Below are 24,612 nucleotides of genomic sequence, written 5' to 3' on the forward strand. Positions count from 1 at the left end.
CCTGCCTGTCAGCCCTTTGTCAGAGGCTTGATCTCTCTCTCTCTTAGCCGGAGCTGTCGAACCGGCAAAATGTCAGTTGAGGCGCGGCACGCTTGTTGCGCCGGCCTGCCATGTCTGAAAAGAAAGGGTTGAAATGAACCAATCGGCAGCGCGTGCGTTCGCGGCGCCGTTGACATATCCGTCAGGATCGGACGATGCGGAGTTATGGGTCGTATAACTGAGGCCAGTTTTTATTCGCATCGCACTGTCGACGGAGAATGAACCGTTTTGACGGACACGCTGTGCGCGCTGTCACTGTGCAGTCGGTAGTGGAAAGGGTAGTTGTGGTATCTGGCGCGATATCTTCCCCGCGGCGCTGTTATTGGTTGATTGCTTGAGCGGAGGGTGCGCGCGGATGACGAAACATAAAGTAGTAGGCGCCAATTGGTGCAATTACGAAATCAAAAGCTCCAGCGATTGCGCGATATATTCCCGCAAATTGTAGATGGAAGCACGCTTTCTCCTCACAAGTTGCAGCTGCCGTGCTCGCGTTTTTCAGGAGCCAGTCCGCTCTGCTTTCCCTCTCTTCGCTAGCTACGCGTCACCGGAGGCTGTTCCCTAGCTGTGCCTACGACGAGTGGATCGGTTTAATTAAGTTATTCAATTTATGGTATCCGCTCGGGAGAGTTCGCTTTGAGCCAACGCAGGTGAGAGAAGCTGTCACAAACGATGCGTGTGTATGTGGGTACGCCCTGCTATGACGTGTCAATGACCAGTTCCTTGTTCAAGTCGTAGGGGTCACGTTTCGAAACATGCAATTCATTAGCTAATCTTACTTGTGATTTGTGCACGTGCTTTTGTCAGTTTCGGCTGCAGCTAAGAGAAAATAATAGAGCTGTGGCTTCACCAGCCAATACAACTGTAATTTTCCTTTTTCAGAAGATTATCCCAAATTTTCTTCGAGTGCATATTTTTTTCTTTGCCTGTAGTATTCGTGTAATGTTAATGAGTGAAAAATATATATTTTCCCCTCTGTATCAGGGAACACAATGCAGGGCACGATCAAGGTTTTCCTCAGCCTCAAAGCATGCAAGAATGTCTGCACAGGAAGCAAATTGCCACCAAATATTTTGCTATGCCGAGGACTGCTGACTTCAAGATCACATGGGCAGATGGAAGCTGTTGCCACGCAGGTAAATTTTATGCATCCCAGTTACTGCCTAAACAGATATTATCAACAACTAAAGAAACTGATGATAATTGAGAAAAGTTTTCTAAATGTTCAGTTCATTACTGAATATGCTCTTCTTGCAGGTGGTGTCTCATCCATTCTTACCTGTTATTACTACTCAAGCTCCCAGTCAGACTTGTGTATAATTATGCTGTGCTGATATCACCTGTATAGCTTGCCTCCAAATGATAATTTGCAAATTGTACAACCAACTTCAGTTAATTCAATCTTGTCAAAAATTGAAGAAATCATTATAATGGTCCAGTATTTAAATCCTATGACAAGTTTGGTGGTTGATGCAGTTGAAGTCAAATTGGCTGCTGTGCCATAAAAAAAAACCCAATTCGCCATCATCATGCGTTCAAGTACCATGAAATACACTGTGATTGCTGTCTGTACTAGCATTAGGTAAAGAGCACTGCACAGATCTCGAAGTATGAAGATAACCTGAATAGCATGGTTAGCATAGGCACAAAACGAATGTTGCAGTCTTAGTTTAGTTTACCATGAAAGATTGGTCAGAAAGGGCTACAGTATGGAAGCTGTCACTTGCAAAAGGAGCTTCCTATTACATGTTCATTGCCTCTTGCATAACTTCACATTTCAAGCTTGCTGGAAAGGCTGGCGGCCCTTTTCTTCAACTTTTCAAAGCCCTGACTACTTTCTTTCCTTGCTCTCACAGGAGAGTAAACACTGTGGCTATTGGGTTGATTTCCTGAAACATCGCAACTAAGCAGAGTTCTCGGCCAAAAGCAACACTAAAATAGGCAGTGATCACCACGCCCTGTGCTGGCTTACCAACCTCATGGATCCTTCAGGCAGACTAGCCTGCTGGAGCCTGTGCTTACAAGAGTACGACATTACCGTTGTCTACCGATCTGGAAGAAAACACAGCAACGCTGACTGTTTGTCACGCACACCTCTCCCTACGACATCATCGGACCCTGACCACGACTTGCTATTTGTCGCCATTGTTGACACCGTAAAGATGGCTGAACGCCAGTGCACTGACCCTGAGTTGCTGTCGCTGATCGAGCACCTTCAAGGAGTTGAAACTGTTTTAACTCGCTCGCTCGTGCGCTGCTTATCATCGTACTGCCTGCGCAACAACGTCCTTTACAGGAAAAACTGCAGAAGCGCTCCAGAAATGTACCTCCTTGTTGTACCGTCAGTGCTGCACCAAGACATTTTGCAAGCCTGCCATGATGAGCCATGTGCGGGGCACCTGTGATTCACGAAGACGTTAGCAAGGATGTGATAGGAGTACTACTGGCCCTAGCTGTTTTCTTCTGTGCAACGGTACGTGAAGACCTGCCTTGATTGCCAGTTCTGCAAGAAACTGCCCGTTCAACCGGCTGGCTTTCTCCACCCTGTGGACCCTCCTCAAGTACCATTCCAACAAATAGGAATGAATCTACTTGGTCTATTCCCAGTGACCTCTTCGTGCAACAGATGGATAGTCGTCGCTATCGACTACTTGACCCGGTATGCCGAAACCGGAGCTATTCTGCAAGGAAACTCTTATGAACTGGCTAAGTTCTTTGTCTGCCACATTTTCCTACAGCATGGTGCACCTTCTCTTCTCTTCAAACTACGTTACAAATTATAGTTGTTCCAACTTCATTGCTCTAACACTATGGCTTATGAGAAGGGCGGCAGGATGGAGTGTCGTGCCACACAATCTCGAGATCATGCACAGTGCAGAAGCTCAGTGCGATGATGGGAGAAGCATGGTGAGCTTTGTTTCATATGGGTGTGTCACACAGTTTTCAGTGCAATGGGAATGACAAACAGGTGAGGAGGTTGCGAGGGTGTGGCAATGCCAGCGTCTGATTGCCGATAACTGCATTAATACAAGACGCATTAAAAATATTTTGTAGCAAAATGTTTCTGTGGAGGTGCTCTTCAATATGACACACATTCTAAGCCTTTCATAAATCTAATTTCATCTGTATGCAGTAGGCTTTTATTCAAGTTAGGTTAAACACTTCTTTGATCCATGATTGTAGGACTCTTAGGTCATCCTTACAGAAAGTCTCTCTGCATACAAGCATTGAGGCCCAAGAGGGCCTTAATGCAGAAGGTCAATATACTTTCGTGAGAGATGTCAAGTTGAAATCTTTCTATTAGATACTATTTATTAATTATTTTATATGAAAATAGGTGCTGGCTACTATAATCACCTGGAGGCTGCTTACCAGATGCTCCATATGCTGCTGTGGGGATGTGAGTGTGCCATAAAAGTGCACGCATCCAATCTTCCATTGATACTGGGCAACATCATATTGAACTCAAACAAGCCTGTAGAAACCAACCATCCATAGCACTAGCAGCACTAACCATTCTTCTTTATTACTTTTGTTAGAACACAAAATGTCTTTCTGATATTCCATTGGTGCATGCTGAAAATGTTAAAAATAAATGGTCATTTACCATGAGTGTACCCAAATGTTCACTGGTTAAGAAATTTAAAGTTTCGATAATTTGTTGCATCATGTTTCTTTTCTTTTTTTACTGTTGTTTTCAACATGTTGCCCATGTATGATCATTGAACAGGTCCTTGAGCCCAGTGCAGCTGCTCTGAAGAAGCAGCCTGCACCAGTGGAACCACCTGAATGGCCTTACACCGAGCACATTGTAAAAGTGCACACCTGTGCAAAACTCTACCAGGACTGGAGAAAATGGAAACCTGGCTATCAGAATGCACCTCCTGAAGGTATAGTGAAAAATTTGAAGACACTAACACATTGCCATCCAGTAGCTTACAGTTATCCTTGAAAATAGTCCATTTCCTACATTCTACTGGTACTCACATATAGGGCAGGAACTTGAGGGTTAACAAAGCAGCTTGGGGGAGCTAAGGACCACACGTTGAGAGATGAACCCAAAAGTTATAGATTCATCATTAAGAGGCAGGAAGACAGCAGTGTGAACAGCAAGCGGAGGGTAACCTATATTGTGGTTGAGATTAAGAGTAAGAAATAGTGTTGGGCATGGTCATGTAATGTTTAGAGCAGATAACCGGTGGTCTACTAGAGTTACAGAACGGGTGTCGAGGAAAGGAACATGCAGTCAAGGACAATAGGGAATCGGGTGGTATCATGCAATTAGAAAATTTGCAGATATCAGATGCAATCAGTCGATGCAAGAAAGGGGTAATTGGAGGCAGCTGGGAGAGGCCTTTATCTTGCAGTGGAAGTAAATTAGGCTGATGGTGACATTGCCTAAGGACACTGTCTTATATAAAGGCCTAAAATATGTGACCTTCAATTGTTGACTGTGGTAACACATGAAAAATGTGAAGAAGGAGGCGAGCGTGCTGTTCAAGGGCTTGACTTCTATATCGCTTGTACAGTGAAATGTTTGTATGAGGTAATGTAAATGTATGAGTCATATATTTAAGTTGTAGCTTCTATTATATAACCCATTCAGCGTCCCTGACGTACTGGTACGTTTCCGCATTTCTGTCCTGCCATGTGTCTATAACATTCCTTTTGCAGATGGGAACTTGAGGACCACACCAATAGAGAATTTGCCATTATCCGTGTCAATTTTTTTTATTTCTGCACAACCAAAGTAAATCGTTTTGTTCATTTTATAATATCCAAGAAAAATCCTGACGCTCTGAGCTGCGTCACCTCCGAAAAAAACCTGGCACTGAAAGGGTTAAGAGAACTCTTAGCACCGGTTAGATTACTTAACAAAAACGCTTTGCCCTTCAGTTATTCATCACCTTCGAAATACCCACATTTCATAAATTTCACAGTTGGGCAGTAGCTCTTCTCTGCCAAAAGACACGTGTGAGGATATGAAATGTATTAAGTATGTCTGTTCAGACAAGGCAATATAATAGTACTACATATTGTATTGCATTAAAATATGACTGTGGAAACGGCTCTTAAAGGTGGCATGACAAAGTCATCCCACGATTCTTAGTTTATCATTGTAACTGAGATTACAGGGGGAAAACATGGTTATGCACACAAAAAAGCTGGTCTCTTAGACCACATTTTAACTCAAAATATAAATTTGAAACTGCTGTCTCCAAACCCCTCCCATTGACAATGACCGCTATTTTGGCATGAATTGTGTGACGTCGGGAAATGCGGGCCCACTGCTGTGTCATCTGCTCCAAAACAGTCTGAAACCACATCGGACTGCTTGCTTCGCACGCTCTGGCAACCAATGGCGCAGCAAGGGTATCGCCATTGGTTTGTGCCTGCAGTTCCTTCACTCGCGCGATAAGAGCAGCACAAACTAGAGAAGTCTGCAGAAACTCTCCTACTGACCGCCGCTGATGTATGGCAACCATTACATATTTCTGGCTTGCGCAATCGCGTCCACGCTTGCAGTGCACAAAATCATGGCCTTTGAGATGTTTCATTTTGTCACCAGTAAGTGTTGTCAGACTGCTGGACACTTCAACCGCGATATGAAAAATTAAAATACAAATTTTCTACCACACAGCGCTCAAATTTTACTAGCTTGATGTGTGATGCACACAGTTTAACGTGCAGTGCTAAATTCATGCTTGAAAATTTGGTGTCATGGCCCCCTTTAAGTTCATATCAGCTGGCAATATGGAATACCTTAGTTGAGATTATTGCAAGCCTACTGCAGCAATACAATTTTTTCGTATTTCAGGTGACTCAGTGTATGAGTTACCGTCTAATTTCTCATTGTGTTATGTATATGCAAATTTCAACCAGTGGTTTAAAGCATATTGCAGCCATGTGCTAATTTTCTCCTCTAGATTTCTTTTTTTCAGTACTGCATTTTTTATCTGACCTCATATCTTCAGTATACAAATTTCTGCAATGTGTGTGCGACATGTGTACGTAAAATGGTCTTTCTTCTTATATATAATGCCCATTGTCCTATCCCACTTGATGCGGAGAACACAGATGTATGCAAGTTCTCCACTTATGCTTTTTATTTGGTATCTACTCAAATCCCCCCCCCAGCCTCTCCTTTAAAGGAAGCTAATACCAATGCGATCAATAGATATATCGAAGTAAAATTGGCTAGCCGTGTACCGTTGTTCTCTATTCATCTTAGAGCAGGAAAGATGGTCATTGAACAGGGCAAGGCAAGTTCACTTAATCATTTCTTAACTTTTGGTTCAAGAGTCCATTTGTACTTCAGAAAACCAGAGACAACAGAACCAAAAGCGCTCACAGCTGCTAAGGTTCCATTACTTCAATAGCATCTGTATTCTGCAGCAATGACGACAGCGCAAAGATGAAAAATAAGAAGACAATGCAGCAGTGTTCTATGACAAGTGACCACAGTCACAGAAACAACAAAAGGACCTATATTACCGCCTAGTCGCTCAACAACTAGAAACATATTCTACCAAATCACACCGCATGGAACAAAAAGCCTGAAAGCCTTTTAAATATCGTTATTTGACTGTTTAAGTGCTTTTTAGTGCCTTTCATGCTGTTAGTATTTGTTTGCCAAATGATGAGTTTAGCCAGTGCCACTGAAGGCGCCAAAGTCCTCTTTACGTTTACTTAAATTTAAAAAATTTACGAATCAGCAGTCAACATGCTTCTAGTAGTTTATTTAGTGAATCAACACAGGCAGTATCCGACAGTGCTGATGACATACAGTGTGTTTGTTTTTCTAGCCAAATTTGTGCTGCACGTCTTGCGGCAGTGCTTTCGCACAGTGGTGGTTGTGATCTTCGCCTGAATTGCTGTTATTTCAGGTGTTGAAGTGGAACTGGGCTACATGCACACGGGCTTGGACAGACCAGCTGCGCAGCGCGAGGGCTGCCCCACGGTGCTGCTGCTGCATGGGGCACCTGGCAGTTATCGTGACTTCACTCAACTGGTGCCTTTCCTGGACAGTCACGGTGTCACTGTCATCTCACCCCGGTGGCCTGGTAAGCACAGTGGCAGCTCATGGGATGTTACAGTTCAGTCATGTGGAGTGCTGTGCGAAAGCATACGCAGTAGCTTATGTGAAACTAGACCTGCGCCGCCTTGGACATTTGCAGAATGCCACTAGAATATACATTTCGTAGCGAAAGCTACACTGGCCGCATTCTCACCGTTTCGCTGTGGCCGGTGGCAGCAACGCGAGCTGAGCCATTGCCTAGCAACCGCCGAAGCTGGTGTCGCAGCTGGCGCTGCAGCTGGCTGGCAGCGTTTCTTTCTCTATGGTCTGACCACCCCGCGGCGTCTTACCGGTGTCTGACCCAAGCGGCGTCTGACACACGTCTTTTGCCCGGTGAACTGCTTCACTGGAGAGGGTCCAGAATGCCAAGCGCGCGAAGCTAGCGTCGAAGACTGAGGAAGAGCTAGCCGTTCGGCTCGCAAAACGCTTGGACTTGTCAGCTTATAATTTATACCTGGCTTATATCGATGAGTGTATACATAAGTATAATAATTACAGCTAAATCAAAGGCTAACCAAGCGAAACCAAGACTTAACCAGGCTAAACAAAGCTTTTGCTTTACATATCCAGGGTTAGCTGAGCTAAGCCGCAGCAATTTTTTATGCTCAGCCAACCGCTTTTTATGCTCAGCCAAATGCTTTTTTATGCTTACACGGTGAAGCATACTAAGAGTGGGAAGGGGCAATTGTCACAGGACACGGTATGTATTCCTGAGTTATACATGCGTGCACCCGCTGCCTCCTAGCACAGTACGAGCTATGATACGCCGTATAAGTGTACTGCCAGGCCTTCATAGCTATTTCGGATGTGCCTGTGGCAATTTGAGCCCTTGGGAGCAGTAAAAGGCATGCTGCTCCCAAGTTTTTTTCTGACTGTACTCAAGTTTTTTCTGACTGTACAATTTTTCAGACGTTTTCGCGGCTCCTGGGGGGTCCAAAAATTCAGACGTTAAATGTATTCGAAAATTTTCTTATCGCCAGAAGTGGGCTACAAAGGTTTCTTTCTTAGCCTTTGGATGATACTCTTGGAAGTAGCTTCTTTTTCATTGTTGCCGTTCTCATTCTTCGTCACCAAATCCTGTTAGGTAAAGAAGTGTGCAGATAATGAAAATTATGTTTATCTTGAAGTCACTACATTTGGTGCTGACCTGCTGTGCATTCCACATTGTAGGTAAAAGTAAATTGTCTGAATTGTAGCAGATGACAATGGTGCGAACACCCCAGCCATGTCACTACAGACGCCAGCACGCCCTTTGTTGGTTAACTTGCAGTGGGTCTATAGGCAGTTTTTATGTGATCAAAGTGGCTTTCTTGCATAAAACTGATTATGTAACTAGCATTTGTAGGTGTCTTTGTAATACGCAAGCTTCAATACTAATACTGTGTGCATATATATATATAGTATTTGTGATGAAGTAACACTCAAGCAGTCTTGGTCTTTACTGTTACGCACATCAAACTGAACTGTACAAAGTGCTCAACAAAAAAAAAGAAAGAAAGAAATGCGAACTCATTCGGAAGCAATTGGCTCAGCACTCCATAGCTCATAGGAAGGCATACAAATACGTGAACTGCGAGTGGACCCTGTGTGCAAAGCACTAGCAGGCAATAAAGTGCTTTTACTTGTTTGTTTTCCCTGCTCTAAACCACATTTACGAGCCCCCCCCCCCAGAAAAAAAAAAATGGACTGGCTTCATTGAGCCTCTCATAATTGTACTGCTGTGTTCTCCCGCTAACTGGGTGTAAATAGACGCTTCACAAGTCAGTAGCCAAGCCGACACCACCGTAGAATGTAAGACGAGTTTGTGGTGACAGTTGTTCCAACTATTGTCACACTCTTGTGAAATCGGGATGTCTGTTTATAACGGACAGCAAATCTGCTTGAAGTTTTGATTCTTCCTTGAAAGAACAAACAAGGAAACACTTGAAATGCATCATCAAACAATGTTTATGGAGGAGCCACTTTGAGCCGTGCTCAAGTTTTTGAGTGCTTTGGGTGATTTCAACAGGGGAAATTAGCATTAAAGATTACCTTAATTTCGGCTGACCTTCAACCAGTCACAGCTACGAAATTGTCAAAAAGTTCGACAAAAGGTACGTTCAAATCGCCTGCACCGCCTGAACTAGTTCACGAGGTGCTGCACCCTGACATTAGTTTCAGCGGTGCAGCTATGGCGCCCGCTGAACCACGCCGTTCATTTCAAAAGGTGCAGGGCTGGTTCACGATTTTGCTGCACCCACTTCAGTGTCGGTGCTATGCAGGCGTACAGGTGCGAAGCAACAGTGCAGCAGACGACGCAGCACACGGGCGCGAGCGCCATTAAAACCCCCCTTATGCACGTCTGATGTGTCCACGGTGTGTATGTACGCCCCAGAAGCCGATCATATCTGCAGTTCAGGACCTCTAAAACTTGCGTACTCCGTGCACATTAGTCGGACATAACATAATGCCTGCACCGCGTCTGCACCTTGGCATTCATTTCGAGTGTCGCGCTGTGCCTGCACCGCAGAAATCAAGCTGCACAATTTCTGAACTCGTGAACCGCCGTGAACTGGTTCACAGTGGTGCAGGCGAATCGAATGGAATTAAAAGACCAAAAAGAGTCATCGCTACATAATTGATAGGGTTTCAGAAGCTGCTTGTGTGTGTTGGAGCTCCTGTGAGTAAACTTTGAGTGCAGAATTAGGCATGAGACGCATTTCCGCAAGTTTGTTCCCCGCCTGCTCACAGTGGACAAAGTAACAAAACAAAGAACAATTGTTTGATATTGTGCCAGGGTTTGAAAAATCACGTGAACCCGCCGCAGTGGCTTAGCTAAGGCGTTGCGCTGCTGAGCACGAGATCGCGGGATCGAATACTTGCCTTGGTGACCGCATTTCGATGGATGCGAAATGCAAAAACACCTGTTTGCTTGCATTGTAGTGCACATTAAAGAACCCCAGGTGGTCGAAATTCATCCGGAGCCCTCCACTACGATGTGCCTCATAATCAGAGCTGGTTTTGGCACGTAAAATCTCAGAAAGAAGAAAAATCGCATGACCCAGACCTTCTTTCGAAGATCATCAAAGGTGGTGAAAGCTGGTGCTATGGGTATGACCCTGAAAACAAGCAAGTTTCAAACCAGTTGAAGACGCCTTCTTCACCAAGACTGAAAAAAATGCGACAAGTGCACATGTGTGAAGGCGATGATCATTATTTCATTTTTTCCTTTTCAGGCATTAGTATAATTGTGCGGCGGAAATTTGTTCCTCCTGGACAGGCTTTCAATTGGCAGTTTTACTTGAGTGTATTAAGGCGATTAAGAAAGAATATGCGAGGAAAACGCACAAAATTCTGGAATTCAGGTGATTGGTTTCTCTATCATGACAGTGCCTCAGCTCACACTGCTTTGGCTGTGACGTAGTATTTAACCTCTTGGGGATGGGCCAGCATTCTCCACACACCCTATTCGTCAGGCCGAGCTCCTGGTGATTTTTTTCATTATATTAGAAGAAGAAAATTCAATACAGAAAGGAGATGTAACACTGTTCTTGAGGGGAAAACAACTTTGCAGGAGCCACTCAACAGCATTAAGCTTGAGGAGCTCCAGAGTTGCTTCGAACAGTGGGAAAAAAAGGTTGGACAAGTGGAGGTCTTGACTCTGATGAATATTGCTTTGAAGGGAACAAAGTCCTTTTTGTCCTAAATGCAAATAATGTTTTTCTTTTGGGGACAGTCCGGTTTAATTTTGGCTCCCTCTTTGTACATTCTTTTCTCTCTTACTTTTGTGGAGGATGCTGTACTACAGTGTTTCTACACTTCTTCACTCACAGTTTGTTAAGTGTCTATTTGTTACCACTTTTCATAGACTTGCGTCTCAGCTACCGGACAGGAACATTCTGGCATTCAGCAGAAGAAAAGACGCAGCTGCTGACAGACTTCCTCAAGGCCATCAACATCAGCAAGTAACATGTTATCTAATGTTCTCACCATTATCTCCTGTTGCTGTTAAATGTTTCTTCTGCTAGACTGTTGCTATGGCATGGGTGCAATCTTTCATTAATTTCCAGGTATTACATTATTTTCGTTCCTGCATGCTAAAAGCCACTTTTTGTGCAACACGTTAAACGTACTTGTGTATGCAATAAAATAGTGGGCTCTAATTTTGCATGCCGGGACCACAACAAGAAGCTTTGCAAGTAGTGTAGATGCACTGTCTTCGAGATTTATTATCGCTGGCTTTTCATGACTCTCGTAGCAAGCATGACTACATGGCTGCTCACAAGGTGCCTGCTTTAGACCAAGTTCACCACAGTTGTTAGGCTGTACACTACATTCACAACAAATAAATAGTAAAATCGACTTGCGCATACTTTGACAATCAATCGTTGTTGGTCACGTTTTTTCAAGGAATGCCTTTCTCCAGGATCACATGTTTTTATTGTAGATTTAAATTCTTCAGAATGACTTCAAGAAAAAACAAGCAATAATTTAAGTGACATTAAAGTAGCAAATTTTTGTTAATGTGTGCAGCTTTAATGTGCACATTAGCTTGCTTCCAACCAAGAAATGTACAGCTGTGATGCTCTGCCACTGCATTGCATTGCCTGTAGGAAAAAAAAAAATATGAGTCACATTGTAATTTTAGTTTCTTAGGTCACGTGTTGGTTTTAACAGGCCATATTAAAGCAGCTTCAAAAAATATGAAATCATTTTTATGATTGAAATTAAACCTAAATGTGCTATTGTGACATGAGCAAACACGCTTGCCATCAAGCAATGGGTGGAGAAGAGTATTAGCCAATTTCTTGGCTTCCAAGATTTATGACACTATGCTCTATGTTGCCTTGATACTCGTCTCTGAACTCCCACCTACAGTAGAACCCCACTGATATGTTACGATCTTGGTGCATAAATAAAAGAAAATATGAGTTGTGCTGTCTATAAAATAAAAAATCTGAAAGAAAATTGCCAACCGGCTAGACATCCTATATCTGCACACTTCCGACCACCACCAATGTGCACTTTTGACGTGCCACAGTGTTTGCGGGTGTGGTCTTGGTGGAAAGTTTAGAAATTTCAGACACCTTACAGCGGGGTGCTCGATATTAGGACTCTGTCTGCACGATTGCATGCGAATGTGGCCACAGAAGCAAGAAATAAATGGCAATATTGTGGTTTTAATATGTTGCCGACATGGTCATTTGCCATGTCACTGGCTCCTCCTCAAAACAGCCTATTTGATCCAGTAGTAACCAAACTCACCCAAACTGCAGGACAAGCCAAGCCAAGCTGCTAAGTGTTGGAAGGCTGCACCAGCTGCATTTGCTGTTTGTCTTGCGAGTTACACACGTCCAGCACTTTTCATTTGCACTTTAAATAGCAACACGATCTCGGGCTACTTCTTCAAGCAGCTTCAGGTATTGGCAACTGCACCCTCGATGTTCAGCAATCAGCGATCATTCAGCTATCGCAACTCAGTCAACTTGGGTTATATTGCCAGGGGACGAAGATTCGGTGCATAAGGCTTGACTGCTTTCGTATATCTGTAGCGACAGCATGGCAATGGTCGAAATACGAACTGACTAGGTCACAGGAAAGCATATGTGCATGCAGCAACGCCATTGGCAAACTTAGGCCGTATTCTCGGACGATAACTTTTGAAGGTACTACCATCTGTTTTGTAGCAACGGACGCGTCGATAGGCGACCGCTATCCTGGCACTGTGATAAGACAGCGTGCTTGGCGCTGTGCTAAGAAAGCCGTCACTCGTAGATGCCGATGCGTCTAGTGCTAGTTACGCAAAACCCTCTGAAAGATAAGATATCCCCAAAAGTGACAATCCGAGAATATGACACACCTTTTTCGGCCACTTTTGTAATAAGTCTCATTCTCTGCCAAATACGATATTTCAAACTTTTAGGTGGTCCCTGTCGAGTCTGCATTATCTGCAGCAACTGTAAATCCTTTGGAGGCTCAACCATGCACAATGGTGTTGTTTTAATATTTGACAGCACATCCGCGTGATTTGTGCAATACGCATGTTTGCGCATTACATTTTCCAGGTATTACATTATTTTCTCACAATCCCGTGGAAAGCATATTAGATGGGTTCTACTGTATTTTAAGCATACACATGTCATACGCAAGCATTCAAAGTGAAGCCCTGCACAAATATCTGTGGCTGTCACAATTTCTCCTGAATGTTTCGTTGTCAAAGAGTACATTTTGGGAGGAGTTGTTCCTGATTCATGGATCTGACAGGCTGGAGAACTACAAATTTCACCAGTCACCGATAACCCAAACTGCTGCCTTGAATGAATTTGCCCACTTGCTGGGGCACACAGTGACAGTTACTTCGCAGTGCATAGTGGCGTTCAAATGAAGACCAATCTTGAGCCATGCTTATGTAAGCCATTGTTTGGTTGTATAACCAAGGTTGCTTGGTCATGTGAAGGCTTACATTGCGATAGAGTTGCTTAGCGTAGTCATTGACTTGGTGCTACTGAGTCTGTGTACTATTTTATAGGAAAACATTACTGAACCCTGAGGTGAGCTATTGATAGTGCTGTAGTTAACTATGTGACGATGACAACTGATAAACTTTGCTATTGCTGATATAGCAGAAGGATGAAGCTGTGATGGACATGCGTTGAACTGCAAAACAAGAAACTTAAACAGCACAAGCCTCAGTATTTGAATTTTGAAGTGCTGAAGGCTATTTGAGCATAGTACAGACCTCGATATAACGAAGTCGGTAAAGTCTGCACCTTGCTCCGTTATATCAAAATTTCGTTAAATTGAAATTTGAGCTGTTATGCAATAAAGTAGAGTAACACATACTCGCAGCAAAATAAGACACACACAGAAGAAAGACACATATGCAATGGAACGGGCAAAATTATCAGGCAAAATAAACAAATTAATTTCAATCACAAAAAAGTTGCAGTTTCGCTCGAAGGCAAAGCATAGATTGCAATAGCAAAGTATTACACAACTACACAAAGTAACATTCACAGTTTTATCAGCCATATAAATTGCATTAAACACTCGCTTTTAAATTAGCAAGCATGGTGTCACAAGCACATAGGCATTCTTGAACAGATCTTGCTCGATGACTGCGGACACTCGCTGTCACAACGCTAGTGCAAACAGAAGGGAGTGAATGCCATCTACTGCCTCTCCGGTCAGCACATCTCCGAAACTTGAGATTACGCAACCTCCAGTAATAGGTGCGTGTGAAGAAAGCGAACATGCACGGTCGGTAAATGTGCAGCCACGACCGAGTGCGCTTGATCACATTACCACACGTTCCCCCTCCTCCCCCTAGCGCGCGTGGGAAGATGGTGGGCATCAAGCGACCATCCTTCTCGGCTCACTCTCGCACCCACAATACACGCCGTGCGAGCACAGTAGAATCCTATCGCACTTGGACTTTATACGGTACATAACAGCAAGAGGGACTTGCGTTTAGTACTACAACCACTACTCATCCTTATCAGATGCTGCTCCGCTTCGGTGGCCACTCTCTGTCACGCAGCGCACAATTTCAGAGGTGCAATTCAAGCATTTGACCATATGTGCCCGTGGCTGTTTTCATTTATTGCCTTGGCATTCCTCCATGGCAACAGTGAAATTTCGTTATATTGAAGTCATGTATAAACACATTTCGTTGTACTGGTGTTCAAAATACACAGTATTTTATGGACAAGAAGCTAAAAAATATTAAATACTTTGTTATATTCAGAAATTCATTATGTTGACGTTCGTTATGTCGAGGTTTAACTGTATACCGTGGCAATAAAAAAATCAGATCGCTGTGAATGCAAGTATGCTGTAGGGAGTGAGTATTCTGTGGTTAGAAGCAAGTCCAGCCTTTTTCAATGATGTAATGGTTGCTTTATGGTTGTGATTTCAAATGTACGAAATCCTTTGACAAAAGCAGATACATTAAATGTATCTGCTTTGTGCTTCATAAGCAGTGGTGATGGCCATTGCATAGGACCTTGCTTTCCTGCTTAGGGTTGACATGCTGGTGGCTCACAGCAGTGCCATCTACCCGACCTTAAATGTCATGACCAGGCCAGGCATGCCCCACGTGAAATCAGTGGCTCTGCTGGCACCAGCAGGACATCAACTGGTCAGGTATGTGTTGTCTTTGCCCTTAACACACATTTATCTATGTTACTTACACTGGCAGGCTAATTTGCAAGGCTAATGAAGAAACAGCCAGTCAAGGACATATTCATGAAATGAACAAGTAGAAGATAGAAGCACTGGACTACATACTGACATTTGCACTTGAACTTCATTATATTGAAATAATGGATATAACGTACAAAACAAAATTCCTCATTACATTCTCATAGAATTAAAGTTTTACTAACTTTAATATAATGAGCCTGGCTAAAGCGAATTATTCTCTATATCGAAAATACAAAACCTACTGAGCGATACACATGTAAAATAACTTCCTCAGAGTGGACTGGACATTCGATATATCAAACTCGACTAGCGTCATCAGGCTGCCTGCATGCCATGAAGGCAGTATTAAGGGGAGTTGTTTTTATTGTTTTTGTAACGCTTTATTTTATTTTTTTTCCCTGAGTGGACTGCAGCATGTCAACATATTCTCGTGCAACGAGATCACCATTCTCAGTGAACTGAGAAACAGTTCAAGGCACAGGCAGAAATTGCTACCTACTACGCGTAGTTTTTTCAGTAAATAGATTCCTTGCTCGCTTTTTTTCTCTAACTTGAGATAAAAAATCCATATATAATGAATGCACCACAAAAGTTCACTTGATTTCATTGTAGACGAGGTTGGGAATATGAAATTACTTTATACGTTCAACTATTTTTAGAGCATAAGCCTGTTCGTTATAACTGGGTTCCACTGTACCTCATCTGTTACCTCGTTTAATGAAGGGAAACTTCCCTACCAACTGCTATCCTTTCCAACCTTTTGTACTAGTATGTAGATTAACAATGTACATCCTCAAAGCCGTTTAGAGGTCCCCAAGCTCCTGTCTCAGTTCTAGAAAATCTCTAGGACTACATGTGCTCCAATATAAAATCAGAAGACAGATTCATTTTACCAAGCAATTTAAGTTTTTTGTACACAAATTGGACCACTTTCTCTCTGCAGTCCTCAGATTTGAATGACATTAACCCTCTCAGCGTCGGGTTTTTTCAGAGGTGATGCACCTCCATCATTGGTTTTTTTTTTCTCGGATATTATAGAACGAACACAGCGGTTTATTTTTGGTTACGTAGAAGGGGAAAAATTACATGGATAATGGCAATAAGCTCTCTTGGTATGGTCCTCACATTCATACCTGAAGTCAGTGACATGGCAGCACATACACGGACCTGTGTGTCAGTGACGCTGAAAGGGTTAAAATGCTAGATATTTTTTTCTGTTTCGATTCGTTACAAGTTGCTGGTGAACCTACCAGAATATAAAATGCTGTTTTATTCTAGATCTATTCTTTGTGAACGTTGCCGTCAAAAATCATGTTTCATGTAACGTCACACCTGAAATATCTAATCACGAGTTTGTGGTGTTTGCATCTACTGATGTTTCTTATGATCAGCATATTAAAAATTGCCAATTCCCAAATTTTTCTCATGCTGGTGATGAATAGATCATTGACTTACTAGATTTGTAATATAATATTTTCAGGGAAATCACGTGCAATAAAATGACTTAAAAACATTATTTATGAATGTATAGTACAGTATGTGCCAATATTAAAGAAATTCACACATAACAATCCTTGGATTACTCGACAAACACTATAGCTCCAACAGAAAATGAAAGGCTGGAAAATAAGAAATCTAATAATGTGGGTTGCCCTTTGCTAAAAGAAGACATTGCTAATGTATCAGATAAGTTGAAACAACAAACTACGAATGATAAGGCAAGAAACTACAATATGTCGCTTCTTTCATTCATTAAAACATTGCCTAATAAATACTGGAGGTTTATTAAGCCGTGTTCATGTTCTAACACCACATTTTCTAAATGGAAACTGCATAAGCTATGACTCAGGTTTGTAAAGCTTTCAGCAGTCATTTCAAATCTGTATTTACAACAGGTAATAATTGTCTTCCAATTTCCAACATGGCTTTGCCTTTTATTCTTGATGTAAAAATTTATGAGCATGGTATTTTCAATCTTCTGCTGAAACTTTCCAGCCGAAAAATTTCCTGGCCCCGATGATATCTCAAATGCCTCTCTTAAAGATATGCAGAGTGGTGGGCAAAGTACTTGTTTGTAGTGCTTCATAGGTCTCTGAACAATAGTTTGCCGGACGACTGGAGAACAGCCAGAATTAAATCATTGCACAGTACTGAAAATTATCTGCCTACTTCATTAACATCTACTTCTTATGAAATCTTCGAGCATATTATTTATAAGCACATAGTTTATTTTCTTGAACAACACAAAGTGCTAGCAAATGTACAACGTGGTTTTAGACGCAGTTATTCAATAAACACAACAAATCGAAATTACGCATGATTTGGCAGCTGGAATAAATGAAAACAAACAGACATTATTTACATGTATATTTGTAAGGCATTTCCTACAGTATCGCACAATAAACTGCTTCACAAATGAGGGCTTACAAAAACAGATGACAAACTACTTGCATGAATTAGGGCTTACATTTCGAACTGCGGTCAGTACAGTTCCTTAAATGGCACTTGCTCAAATCACGTTGGCGTTAATTCTGGCATCCTCCAAGGGTCTCTGCTTGGCATTGTGAAACATTGTTCTAGCACACAATTAAACACGGATGAGAAGAGAAAGACAACAGGAACATCGGCGTTCGTGTTGTCTTTCTCTTCTCATCCGTGTTTAATTGTGCGCTGTTTCATACTTGATGTTTCATAATGCTAATCACAACCAACTAGCCCAGCTGTCCACACTTAGTCTCTGCTTGATCCCTTATTTTTATTTTTTTTATAAATGACATCGTTACTGAGATTGATGGTAATATTAAATTGCTGGTCAAATGACTGAGTGCTTTATGCAACTATTAGCTCAATCGAAGATCAAGTCAGGTTAAATGAGAATCGCGAAAAAGTCATATCTTGATGTGAGAAGTGGCAGATGGCTATTAATTTCGAAAAAATAGTCTTTATGTAAGTAACTCATAAAAATAATGCACTTCATAAAAATAATGCACATTGACGCTATTACAAGTAAAGTGTTATACAAATTATTTTTCTTACTATGCTCTTTGAAATTACCCATGCATTTTGTACATCTTATTGCATATCTGTTATATGTCCAATGCTCGAGTCTGCAGTACTCATTTAGGATCCGTACACCAGGACTAGCGTCGACAAACTGAAAGCATACAGAAGAGAGTAGTGTGGTATATCTATAACTTCTACAGGCATACGTCAGTTAATGAACTTGTAAAACAATGCAAACTGCCCTCAGTTACCAATATAAATCGATTTTGTCAACTAAAGTTCTTCTATCAATAAATCAAAGGCTATTCTAACATTAATACGTCAGATATTATCACTTACTCTGAAGGATATGTGACAGCGGCATTCTTTTACAGCAACACCTTTAGTTCCACAATATAACTGTTTTAAGTACTCATTTCTTTTTCTATAACCATTCTTGAATGGAGTAACGTTTCTGGTAGTGTTGTGACTGAAGATTCATTGTTGCCATTTGAGAAATACTTACAGTAATAGTTTTTTTTTCTTTGTTTACAATGTTATTTACGGTTTCTGTACCTTTTTGCTTCTAACAAATTGTGTTATTCATTCATCTTTATAAGCAGTGTATTTTGTTTGTCATTCCATGTAACAATTCACTATGTACCACCCTGCTATGATCTCTATAATAAATAAATAAATATAACAAGCCGTTTTTCCCAAAGCAAGAAATTATAGGCCATTTCACTCTCCATATTTAGAAACACTATCGGGCACTGCCAGTACGGTAGTTTAAAGATCCCATATCTTGCGCTGCCTGGAAAAAGGGCAAGTATCACCCACCTAGATAAAGCCTACCACTGTGCAGTGTGCCATCTGCACTGCACCATGGTCAGACGTCCGTGCTGCAAGCATTGGCACTATTTACACAGGAAGCACACGTCGCCTGCCATGCACTGGTCATTGGTGTATATTTCGACTCATTGTCCGTGAAAGTGGCATTGCTTTTATTGATGGATGAGCAAAATTTGCAGATATGACAACATAGTATCAGAAACCAAATTGGATACATTTTACTCTTGAAGCATGCACCGACAAAAGTATCAAGCATCAGGAGACAGCATGCACTTACCCACACAACGCACCAACATGTGATCAGAGGCACAGGACATCAAATACCAAATGCAGTGTTGTCTCTAGGTGTACATGAAAATGTTTCATGAGCACTACCACAGCTGTTTTTTTTTGTTTTTTTTTTTGAAGTGAAGTGTTCTTTCCCTAGTCCATCACAGTTTCATGTCAGTCAGTATCTCACAATATACTGTATAGACTTGTGTAAGGTCTGCACCCCCAACTTGGCAGCCCAAAATTTGTAAAAAAAAAAAAAATGTCCAGTGGAGAAGCAGTCGTGTTCGGTGCCCCAATAATGCGCATGCGCATTGGCGAATTTTTGCGCGCTGCGTGCTTCTGCGTGCCGCTGCTAGAAGGCGAGAGCTGGGGTGTGGACAAGTCGCTGGCTGCGCCGGCACCATTTTGACCAACAGAGGGCCGCACCTCATCAGAATTGTGAAAAAAAGAATTCACCTACAGTTAAGATGCTCCCTAATGCCAAATTTGAGTGCAGCTCTATATGTTTTCATTTTGCAATATATTAAGGCAAAGAATTTGAGAGACATGTCGCAGAGTCGGCAATCGTCGTATATTTGATCTGCGGGTCAAGCGCGTCTGCTTTATACATGACTCATCGAAGGTTCCAGTGTAATCGCTGTTGCCGCTTGGCTTCTAGGAAGTACCACAATTCACTTCGCGTATACAATCAGATTACAAAACAATTGCAAACCATGACAGTCGAGACAAACGCACATGAGACAAAACCAAGCAAACTGCGGCGAGAGCTGACATGAGCAGACGATAGTACAAAACTAATGGTCCGGTTGAGACCAGATATGAGTACACATCTATCTGTCGGGTGGCTCTGCATGAAACAAGTTTCCCGTGCGCAACTCACTGATTGTTCGCACTCATTGTTCTTCGCCGTTAGCGGCTCGCGTCTTTCTTTCATCTTTCGCTGTTGTGCTCATTTGCTCGGTTACGCTGCAGCCGCCGTTCGCCACAGGAACACTCTAAAAATAGTGGCCCTTACGCAAGTCTATACAGTATATATAATATATATATACATATATATATATTACAAGCACGCACACGCACCCTATTTGATTCTCTGAATTTGGGCTACCCCAATCTTAAAAACTGTGTATATATGCCATCAGGTGCTCGAGCTAATATAGCAAAGAATTTTGTGAATTAGTGCAAGGAGAGTACACCTTTATTCTGCATTTTCAAAAAACAAATCGTTATCTAAAACCTGGAAGTATATAATCTGGGATCATAGGTATCTAAAGTACACAAACCTCTTAATGGAAAAGCATATAATTTTTTTTTAATTTTATTAATTTTTTTATTTCTTATATTTAGCCTACCAATTCTTGGGCCACTGTGACTCAAGGCAAGGGGTATCAAAGCCTTAAATGTATTTATATATCTGTTGTACATCTCTCTGCATATACCGCTCCTCACCATTCTTCCGTCAAAAAACCTCAAGCATTGCCTTCATCCTCATGGCATTATGTTCATCTGTTCATGGCATTATGGGCAAATATGTTCATTTAGGGTTTTTGCGCATGACATTTGGGTTAATGAAGGCAACATCTGTGGAGACTTTAAATGGGCCCTGAGCCACTTCTCGGGCTTGGTGAAAAAACATTCACCGGATAGCATCCCCATCTGCGAACATCTCGGCCACATTTTGGAGTTGTGCACAGTGCCTGGAGTTCACAAGCGGAGCACAAAGTTACTTTCTTCTCACAGAGGCTTGCTCCACACCTCTTTCGAAGCTGCCAGTGCCTTGCATGTGTCCTCATATGCAAGATTCCCATAGACAGCTGCTATTGGCTGATAGCTGACATCAATCAAGAAGGGTATTTGGATCAGCGCTCTTCTTTCTACTGTTACTGTGTACAGCCGACTTCTGATAATTCGACCCTCAAGAGGGGCCGACAGAATTGGTCGAATTATCTGGCGGGCCGAATTAAACGATGCGGAAAAAAACGTCAAAACACATCGCTGATTCATCCGGCAGTACTTGCCCGATTCTAATACGCCCCTGAATCAAACGCTAAAGTAGAATACTAATGTAGAGGAAACGTTAACGCTCCTAAACAAAGTAGAAATCTAGTGCACATTCTATTTTTTATCAAGAAAAAGGAAAAACGTCAAGGATCTAAAATGTGTCACACAGTGGTGGCCTGGTTCCTAAAGTCAGCTTCACCACAGTACAGCTGTTCTGCAGCAAAGCACAAAACGCAGAGAACGCGTTTTTTTTACTTAATTTCTTCGAATAAAAAAGAAGTGCAATAAAACCGGGTAAATACCGTAATCAGACTCTATGAGCTGCAGTTATTGCTTGAAAAGCTTCCTAGTGCAGGACAAAATAGGCATTTTCGACAGGAGATTACATGTGTTCAGCTCATTAACTGTCCACTAAGCCCTGCTGAGACAGACACTGCCAGCAAAGGGGTCACTATTGCAGTCACCATAGGGGTCAGGCACATGGATGCTGACTGGTCAAGTTCGAATTATCCAGCGAAGGCCAACTTTAGGGTCAAAATAACGAAAGTTTGGGCCCATAGAAATGAATGGGCACTGGCCGGGACCTTTTGGTCAAGGTAGAATTAACTAAAAATCAAAAAAACCTTGATTGGAATTAGCGGAAGACTTCTGTGATTAATTGAACCAGTTAACTAAACAAGCTCAAGTAAACCAAAATCTGTGTTTCGAATTTAGATAAGGATTATGCATTTTCAGAAGTAGCCGACTATTGTCTGCTCACACTAGGCTGCACCCGCCCACATAGGAATGAAACTGTGGCCATACTGCTTATCGGGTTGTAGCCATGACGTCTCTCTAATTTCGATTAGTTTTGAACACTCGACTTTCCTCGATTCATGTGAAACTTAAGCCCAGACCGCATGTATGCTACGCCTGCCGCGCCTCATCAGGAATGGCAGTTAGCATCTACAAGGAACTCATGCCCGTCCACGCTTACTCGCAGCCGCTCCTCGCTATACACCTTGGCGGCAATCGCTTTGTATTGAGCTACTGATAATGTTTCAAAATGCACAATTTGTATTTGTCTGCTATCTATGCAGGACAGAGCTAGTCCGCACCACATTGCACAGCCAGACTGGGGCACACGAGCACAATTGTGTACTCCAGCTCTGCCGTGCACATAGCAAGTGCACTACAGTTGTGCATAGCTGCGTCTGCTGCCTAGTGTAGATACTGCAGCCACTGCACAGTGCTGCCACGAATCCTCTTACCGAGGAGATATGTCGAGAACCCCATGCCCCGATTGGTCTCTGTGGGTGACAAGGCTCAGGAGCGTGGCAACATAAGCCGGCCCGAGTGCCCACATCTGACTAGGTCAGGTGATCTGCTTCCAGAGTGGCACGCCTTCGAGGTGCTTCGCCTCATGGTCGAAGCTCATTACGTTAAGAATCCCTTCAACACGAGTCCGGAGTGCGGCATCTATTGCTGAGCTGATGTGCGTGCAGCATGCATACTCACACGAACGAAGACGCCGTTTTGTTCAAGCCTCGGAAATTGTGTGATTGTCAAAGAGATAAGTGCAAAATGTACTGCTCATGCTGCTTGGTACGAGAGAAACAGCGGCATTCAGCTATCTAGTAAACTATAGCACAGCAAAGTGGTGATTGATGTTACTACTGTAACAGTAACTAGAAGTATGTGTTGCTAACAGTGCCCGTCAATTTCTACTGAAAGAATAAAGACAACATTGAAGCCAGGAAATGTAACACTGTAGGCTGGGCACCGCAACTGGAGTTGCTCCGTTCCGAAGGAATGAAGGACGTTGAGGAGGAATGAGAAAGATCATCTTTGCGTTTGTAGTCATTTTGAAAAATTATTTCAGTAATATATTTCTGGAAGGCACAATACTCGTCCTGAGGCGTTCTTGAGGCTTCAAAAAAAGGTGATTCATGGCCCCTTTAAGAAACACATACATGAAATCCAATATACATTTGGTAGTCAATGTGCACAAAGATGCATGCATACCAGAGGGCCATTGGTAAAAGGTTGTTGCAGGCCTCAATTTAGTGTTGCAAGTAAGGGTGCCTGAATGTTAAAAAATTTTGAATACCAACGCATAATACTTATAATGCTCAATATGATACGAATATACAATATATATTGAATGTATTGCTGGCTGTGTGGGAGCAGACGCGTTAATGCTTGGCCTTTTCTTGTTTTTTATCTAATCTGCGAATGCATGCCCTATTTTGTGCTACAGTCGAGCCCGACTATATCGAACCCATTTATATCAAATTATCCCGTATATCGAACAATTTCTAAACACGGTAAATTTACATTGAGAATATATAGCAAAAGTTACTGTTACATCGAACGAAAATAGCAACGACAACCGATATATCAAACTCCATGTGCCTCAAAAGTGCCCCAGCAAGTTGGCTTTCCCTCGCAGTGGCGGGGATAACTGCCGGCGCCATCCTAGACAAAGTGGTTTAGACCCGGCTGTGCACGGGCGAACACCCCCCTGCAAAAAATGATCCTGGCCTGCTCGCAGCGCTTTTCAGTTCCCAGGTGCTATCGATATTCGACGAGTTCGTCAGTGCGGACGATGATGTCGCCATCATGGGCCAGCTACAAGATGAGGACTACGTTGCAGACGTCGTGCCGACCATGAGCCAAAGCGACAGCAATAAGGAAATTGACGATGGCCCGTTTCCTACATCCTCCGAAGTGATTAGTGCACTTGCGTTGGTCCGGCGCTATTGCGTGATATAGAAAGTTGAGGCCTCAGCTGCTCCGCTCATTGGACAACGTGGAGGCGTGCGTGCTGTCGCAGGCAGCGAAGTCGTTGAAACAGAAGAAAATCCAGGACTATTTTGTTCCAAAGTAGGGCACGCAAGTAAGCCACCATATTAATAAAGTACTTTTCTTATTGGTATGTGCCTTTGCGTCATCAAATCCTCTAGTGGGCCTATATCGAATTATGCCATATATCGAACTAATAAACGTTTTTTGGCGAGTTCGATATACCCGGGTTTGACTGTATTTGGCGTGCTCCAGCCATGACAAAATTTTGTGTACAAGATAGGCTCAGCCACCTCCAGTTGCGTTGCCCCACCTACGGTGTTAAGAGTTTTGCCAATGTGTCTTTTCTTTGTATCTTGTTCACTTCGCATACAAAACATCTTTTCGACGTTGTGAATAGACGTTTTTAAAAATATGTTAGC

General features: G+C 42.5%; 1 protein-coding gene across 3 annotated transcripts in view; it reads left to right on the plus strand.

Moving 5' to 3' along the window:
• The window catches only part of LOC119449926 (uncharacterized), a 53,184-nt gene that overhangs the window by 16,846 nt on the left and 11,726 nt on the right, over positions 1-24,612 (plus strand). For 2 of the 3 annotated variants that reach the window (XM_037713217.2, XM_049665521.1), the window contains exons 2-6: positions 1,021-1,172; positions 3,767-3,926; positions 6,924-7,100; positions 10,962-11,058; positions 15,116-15,238. In XM_037713217.2, the coding sequence (XP_037569145.1) occupies positions 1,029-1,172; positions 3,767-3,926; positions 6,924-7,100; positions 10,962-11,058; positions 15,116-15,238 (701 nt within the window). In that variant the 5' untranslated portion in view covers positions 1,021-1,028. Of the gene's footprint in view, positions 1-22; positions 687-1,020; positions 1,173-3,766; positions 3,927-6,923; positions 7,101-10,961; positions 11,059-15,115; positions 15,239-24,612 lie in introns of those variants that run through there. The other variant, XM_037713218.2, reaches the window with a different exon arrangement.

This window comes from Dermacentor silvarum, chromosome 4 (assembly GCF_013339745.2).
Source record: "Dermacentor silvarum isolate Dsil-2018 chromosome 4, BIME_Dsil_1.4, whole genome shotgun sequence".
Lineage (NCBI taxonomy): Eukaryota > Metazoa > Arthropoda > Arachnida > Ixodida > Ixodidae > Dermacentor > Dermacentor silvarum.